A 7,152-nucleotide genomic window follows, 5' to 3' on the forward strand; every position below is an offset into this window, starting at 1 on the left:
GCAAATGAGTGAAAGTGTTAAGGTATAACCACGTGCAAAGTACAGCAACAGAGTAGGAAACACAAACAGAATACACAGACCAACAGAACTGCAAGAGGAAAACAATTCTTTCTTCAGTTCTGGATTTCTAGAGAAAAATAAAGTGAAATACTGAAATAACATGTTAATTAAAAAATCTGATGATCAGCAAGAAGCTGCCACACATTAATTGCTTTGTATCAGTAACAACTCCCTAACAAACTCCCCACAGTGACCACTGAAGAACATCTGACACTACCACTGTTGGTACTGCTCAGCACATACTAACGTGTAGCACCAAGAAGGAAAGAAGAGGACTTCTCAGCAAAACAGAAATTAACAGAAACTCTACAGAATTAACAGCAGAAAAGAGATGGTCACCCTTCTGAAACCTCCTATTTCCTGTGCTTATTTCCTAAAGGTATAGCAGATCTGTAGCCAAGCAACCGACCTTGGTAAGTCCCAGGTGCATGCTGAGGGTAGCCATAGGGGACTTGATTTCCTGGTGCATAGTTAGCGTTTGAAAATCCAGGTGCTGGTGCAGGTTTATGTGCTGGAAGAATGGAACATAGGCTCTGAGTATTGCTCGTTTCCTCCTACCCTAGGGTGAAAGATCCCCAACATTGCCTTCTTTTTCAGAGTAGACACATAACAAAATTAAGCAGCTGTTTTCTGTATAGCAAAAACTGTGTAAAAAGCTTGTATTTATGCACAATACATACATTAAACATCAGTATACCTTAAAGGAGTTCTGATCGTGCCCCTGTACTCGGCACTGGTGAGGCTGCACCTCAAATACTGTGTTCGGTTTTGGGCCCCTCACTACAAGAGAGACATTGAGGTGCTGGAGCGTGTCCAGAGAAGGGCAACGAAGCTGGTGAAGGGTCTAGAGCAGAAGTCTGATGAGGAGCGGCTGAGGGAACTGGGGTTGTTTAGCCTGGAGACAAGGAGGCTGAGGGGAGACCTTATTGCTCTCTACAACTACCTGAAAGGAGGTTGTAGAGAGGTGGGGGTCGGTCTCTTCTCCCAGGTAACAAGTGATAGGACGAGAGGAAATGGCCTCAAGTTGCGCCAGGGGAGGTTTAGACTGGATATAGGGAAATTTTACTTCACTGAAAGGGTTATCAAGCATTGGAACAGGCTGCCCAGGGAAGTGGTTGAGTCGCCATCCCTGGAAGTATTTAAAAGACGTTTGGATGAGGTGCTTAGGGACATGGTGTAGTGGTGGTCTTGGTAGTGTTAGGTTTATGGTTGGACTCGATGATCTTAAAGGTCTTTTCCAAACTATACGATTCTGTGATTCTGTGTGATTCTGTGATCCTTAAAGTGCAGAAAAAAAGGCAGGTATTGCACATGATGTCGTGAAGATGTCACAGAATCACAGAATCATTTAGCTCAGAAGGGACCTCTTGAGATCTCCTAGTCCAACCCCTGCTCAAGCACGGTCAGTTCACTCTCTGTCTGGACCAGAGGTGCCTTTGTTCATTTAAATTTAGAAGAAGGCTGTAATTCAAAGAATTGCCAGGGAACTGACAGGCTGCCCTCCTGTACAAAACAGACTAGTAATGAGCCATTCTCCACTATATAAAACATTTTCTCCCAATTTCTTCAAATTAGGACTATACTAATGCCTCACCAGGAGACTCAGAGCGTTATGGATTTAAAAACATTTACCAAGTTCAGTTTGTAAGCAGAAATAACTTGAATTTCATTATTTATTTATTTATTTTCTTTAACTTCAGAAATCAAGATATGAAAATGTAAGCTATACATTTTGTAAATTATTCAATTTTAAAATGTAAATAATTTCAGTTTTTAAAATTCACACATATTTCATAAAATTATAAGATAAACTAATAGCTAAGCTAATTTTGCTTGAACACCTCAGAAGGACCCATGTTATCTTTGATATTAACAAAAGTTTATATTTTGTTTATATTTTACTCACCTCGCATTGCCGTGGATCTGCTTATAATTGTTCTGCAAAACAACATTTTTATTTCACGGGTTTTTAAATACAAAATTTCACACAAGACTTATTCAGAGTTCTCTATTTATTATTGATAAAAGATACTTACCTGTCTAAACTGCATGGGAAAGCTGAATTACAAATACAAGGTAAAATAACTTTAAATATCTCAGCTCCCTTCTAGGCTATGTCTCCACCACAACATAAGTCTGAATTATCTTTGCCTGCATTCATGCTTTGAGTATCCTGAAATCATTCTCAACTCGGAGGAAAGCATCGGGATGTGCAGTTATTTCACTGCAGTGCAGGACTCCATTGTGCAGCCATTCAGAAACGTCATGCAATTCATATGAACAAATTACTGCAGTAATTTCAGAGCAACGGATTTAGTGTATTGATGTTGACTACAAAACCTGTTTGGGTAAATCCTGGAGCAGCCATGATGCCATGCTACCGCCTATTCAGTTCTTTACGCTATTCCACTTTTCAACTGGTACTACTAAATATCACGTATCCAATTTTTGTCTCCACATGATAACAAACGGTGGGCTTGCACAGGAGAGTGGGATTTCCCAGCAGCATATAATGAGTGAAAGGGCCAACTGCTTGTCCTTGTCTTTTACTCTTCCAGGGTTGCCAACAGGAGTTTAAAAAAAGCAAAAAGAACAGTTACTGATGCCAGCATCAACCTTGAGAGATACTCCTTTCAGTCTCTGGGGTAACGAGAGAAGCAAGACAATGGCAGCAACTTCTATTAAAGACAGAGGTCCAAAATAGCCAGGAGATCCATAAGTGGAAGTATAAAAAAGAACGGTGTAGGAGCTCCTTTTTATAGGATCAAAAGCTTTAAAATAAACAATAAACCCAGTTATTCTTTAAAAAGAATGCAGTTCAAGTTAAATTAGTAATATATTTTGTCTGTTATGCTTCTTCCAACTAGTTCAGTTCAATGAAGATGGTCATTCAAAGCTGGGAATGAAATCGTCCTGGTTTCAGCTGGGATAGAGTTAACTTTCTTCCTGGTATAGTAGCTGGTGTAGTGCTGTGTTTTGGATTTAGCATGAGAATAATGTGATAACCCACGGATGTTTTAGTCGTTGCTAAGCAGTGCTTACACTGGTCAAGGACTTTTCAGGTTCCCATACTCTGCCAGTGAGGAGGTGCACAAGAAGCTGGGAGGGGGCACAGCCAGGACAGCTGACCCCAACTGGCCAAAGGGCTACTCCATACCATATGACGTCATGCTCAGGGTAGAAACTGGGGGCAGTTGGCCGGGGGGCAGCGATTGCTGCTTGGGGACGGGCTGGGCATCAGTCGGTGGGTGGGGAGTGGTTGCATCACTTGTTTTTCCTGAGTTTTGTTCCTCTCTCTCTCATTGTTTTCCTTTTCATTACAATTTATTACTATTTGTATTTTATTTCAATTATTAAACCGTTCCTATCTCAACCCATGAGTTTTCTCACTTTTACCCTTCCAATTCTCTCCCCCATCCCACCACGGGAGGGAGGGGGGGCAAGCGGCTGTGTGGGGCTTAGTTTCCGACTGAGGCTAAGCCACGACAGAAATTGAAACTGAAAGCAGCTCCTTCCTGCTTCCTACTCCCAGAGTAAAAGCAGATGTCACAGGAGGATGTTTAATAGTTGTGGGATGACATGGCATCTAGCTCACTTCCCAACTCGTACACAACATCCTCTTTGTTTAATAAATTGGTCTTAAAGCATTCCTTTTTTAATATGTTTTTTCTTCAACTTTACTAACAAAACCACCATCCTGTTTTACATACTTTAATTGGATTCTTGTCCCGATATGAACACAGGTTAAGAAAAAGCAATAGGAAATAATTTAAAATTCTACATCTAATTTAAAAATCTGAAAGAACACATTCAAACGACATAACTTAAACCTTGTTCTTGCAGTTGATAGTGTAGAGTGACAAGTTTAATATATGACCATATTAAAATATGTTGACAAAACTACCAGCTTGTAGGAATAGCACAAATTAAAGATGAATTAAAAAAACGTTATTTAAACTAGCAAAAGATCAGTTTATCAGTTTATACTATGAGATGTTCCAGCTACCTGAACTTCAGTGCAATACTGAGAATTACAACTGAACCCTTTGGTAAAGGGAGAGTAAAGACAGAATCATATGATTTATTTAAAAGAAAGGCTTTATAGCAGCCCAGAATCTTTTTTCTCCCTACAACCACACATACGCACTGTGCAATCTAGGATTTAGAAAATGTTGATATGCTCTATAGCTAGAAAAGCAACGAAGATTTTACAAAGTTCAACTCCCATTTCATCAGACATGATGCTAAAGAGAATAGTTAAGATTATTTCTGTTATTAAAATTGTCTCTTTTCTTGTATTGCTTTTTATCTAGACTTCTTCTACCACCTCCAATTCAGTCGCCAAGATTAACATATTGTCAGTCATGCCCAGCTTTTCATCCGAATAATTTATAAAGATTGTGAAATAACATAAAATTCTGAAATAACAAAGGAACAAGGAACACAAACTCACTTTTGTGAGCCTTTATATTGCACAATATATTGTTCAGCCACATTGTTATGCACGGCGAAATTCCCACCTGGTGAAACCTCAGTCAAGAAACAGCAGTAATGGGAAGACTAGTCGCTTAGAAATGTGTTGGTTCCAGCTGCCTGGGTTGGTGCAGCACAAAGGAAGGACTTGAAGCCTACATTTTCATTTCAGTTTAATAAAATGAGGCTTTACATGCTGCTAGGTGTTACTAGTTCTCGTAACAGTTTTAAAATAAACATAGGGAACAATCATTGAAACGTTACTTACTTAGCAGGGAAAAGTAAAGGTATTTGCATTTAACTCCGTCTAATACAAAAGAGGGAGAATGCTATTTCTTTGTAATGGAGTTAAAATTCCACAGAATTAAAGAAAAAAAAGAAAGAAAGTGCTTCAGCCAGTAGAAGTCCATTACTGAATTAATTTTGGTTCAACAAAAACAGTAGCTGCATGAATCCCTTGTGCTACTCTGGCCACCTGCTGCAACCTGAATTCACGACATAAATCAAGAGTAAGTTGTGTTGGAGTGAATAAGCTGGCCATCGTGTTCCAGAAGAAGTAGCTGTATATCTTTGCATACATCTTATAAAAAGCTTTACAAGGCCCTGAGCAATCTGGTCTAAATTTGAACTTAGTCTGGCTTTAAGCAGAGGAATGGACCACATGACCTCCAAAGGTTATCCTTTCCAACCTAAATTATGCTAGGATTATAAGGGTCCTTCACATTTTATTACACCACCCGAGGTATTTTCTGACCAAACATTCCCCAAAATCCCCCAGGTGGAGTGCTGAAGGGCGAGAGGAGGGTGGGGACCAGGCGTCGGCTCCCAGCACCTCACCCCTCACTGGGGCTATTTTGCGTTAGGGCTATTTTGGGTTAGGGCTATGCGAGGGAACCTGTGCCGGGAAAAGCCACCGCGTTTTGCCCTTTCCTGACAGATTCCCATAGTAACTCATAGCTCTGGGTCCACTCTCCCAAAGGGAGTACCAATGAGATATAAATATCCTCTCCTCTGGAGGAGGGGACATACTGGGGTTCAGCTTTACACGAGGGAAAGCAGAAGCCATTTTGCTGGCAGAAAGGAAGCACCAGGAGAACTGGGAACACTTCATGCAAAGTGACTGGTAATGAACGACCCTCATGAAACACAGTCTCTGGATGGTCTGAGGTCCCCCCGCTGTGCCTGCACACTGGAGTGGGAAAGGCGGGGGCTGTCCGCTGCCCTTCCTGAAACACACAACTTGAACCCTGCAGCATGGCTTCCAACCTCAACACGGCAATGCAGAGGACATGAAAGCAAAAGAACCACCCTCCGCCACAAAACGGTCCTTCAACTGCCAAGAGCAGCCGTTCAGCTGCGGGTTAGCAAGCTGACAGCAGATGCCCACACTTCATTTGCTGTACTGCTCACAAGAGAAAGGAACTCATACCAAGAAGTCTCATTCTTCATACCCTGCCCCTACACGTTGTACTATCTAGAACCCATATTGCCAGCCTTCCTCCCCATCCGTAGGAGTTCCCAGACTTTTTCCCTTTGCTCTCAGAAGTTGCAGTCAGCTGCTGCGATAGCCTGAACCCTCTCACCCAGCACCAGCACACCCAACCGGTGCCTCAATTTCTCCTTACTTTCTTGAATCGTTACTCAAATGGGTAACATGGAAGCAACCCTCAGAGGCATCCGGGTGCCCAGGCACAGTGTTTTGGCTCCACTGGCTGACAGGACCACCATTGCCTGAACCGTGCCTGCTGCTGCCAGCTCTCTCGAGCAGGGCTCTCCAGGACAGCCGCGGCAGCAAGATCTTTCCTTAAACCAGTCTTCGCAAGCGAGTGACTTTGCCACCTCTAATAACTGACTCTTGCTGAAGAGAGACATTTTCTTACTTAATGCACAATCCCAAATTGGCAAATGTGGCCCTTCTAATCATCAGATCCTTTTCATGGCCCTTCTAATCATTAAGCACCCCTGCGATGAAAAAGAAAACAGGCACCTGAGCAGGCAAAGGAAAGCATATACGGTAAAGAAATCACATACGGCAAAGAATACCCGTTCCCAAAGCCGAGGCGGCGTCCCGCGCGGAGCCCCGCTTCCAGCCGCGCTGCACCCCGCCGCCGCCGAGCGCCGACCCGCTCCGCCGCGCTCCGCCCGGCGCCGTCCCGGCGCGCCCGGAACAGCCGGCGCTGCGGGGCGGGAGCTGCCCGGGGCCGCCCCGGGGCCGGCCGCGCTGGGGCCGGGCCGGGCCGCGCCTCCTGCCGGGGCAGCGCCGGGGCGGGGAGCGAGCGCCGTTCCTTGTTCCCGGTGAGGAACCGCGTTCGTGAGTGGTACCGAGCAACAGGGCTCGAACGTTCCCGCAGCCTTCCTCCGGCGGCTTTCCGCTGCAAAGGGCTCTGCCGCCCCTGGGCGCCGCACGTGGAAACTGCTGACTCGTTTAACCGCTTTCTTTTGCTATGGCAGTGGAGCAGAAGGTCAAATATTTTCGTAAAATTAAGTGATGCAGTATTTCTAGAAGGTTTTCTTGCAAAGCCAGAAATTTAAGGTAGTAATGCGTAACTTCTACAACTAAATTTCTGCAACTAAGTTCATATACTTCATATAACTTCTACAACTAACTTCAGAATAACG

At 43.6% G+C, this 7,152-nt stretch overlaps 1 protein-coding gene and 1 long non-coding RNA gene across 7 annotated transcripts in view; one reads left to right on the top strand and one right to left on the bottom strand.

Moving 5' to 3' along the window:
* The window catches only part of LOC140654243 (uncharacterized), a 26,893-nt gene extending 24,031 nt beyond the window's left edge, over nt 1-2,862 (top strand). Inside the window, exons 3-4 of the long non-coding RNA XR_012043371.1 lie at nt 251-473; nt 2,161-2,862. This is a non-coding gene — a long non-coding RNA (uncharacterized lncRNA). The remainder of the gene's footprint in view (nt 1-250; nt 474-2,160) is intronic.
* PLSCR1 (phospholipid scramblase 1) overlaps nt 1-6,906 on the bottom strand; it is an 18,631-nt gene extending 11,725 nt beyond the window's left edge. Inside the window, exons 1-3 of one of the 6 annotated variants that reach the window (XR_012043370.1) lie at nt 6,565-6,665; nt 1,967-1,998; nt 470-571 (exon numbers count right to left, since the gene is read on the bottom strand). Coding sequence is in view for 2 of the 6 variants with exons in the window: in XM_072867363.1 (XP_072723464.1) it covers nt 470-571; nt 1,967-1,973 (109 nt within the window). In the remaining 4 variants the exon portion in view is untranslated. Of the gene's footprint in view, nt 1-469; nt 572-1,966; nt 1,999-6,564 lie in introns of all 6 variants that reach the window. The other 5 variants (XM_072867363.1, XM_072867361.1, XM_072867364.1 and 2 more) reach the window with 5 other exon arrangements.
* Between the last annotated feature and the right edge of the window lie 246 nt (nt 6,907-7,152).

The sequence above is a fragment of the Ciconia boyciana genome, chromosome 7, assembly GCF_034638445.1.
Source record: "Ciconia boyciana chromosome 7, ASM3463844v1, whole genome shotgun sequence".
Classification (NCBI taxonomy): domain Eukaryota; kingdom Metazoa; phylum Chordata; class Aves; order Ciconiiformes; family Ciconiidae; genus Ciconia; species Ciconia boyciana.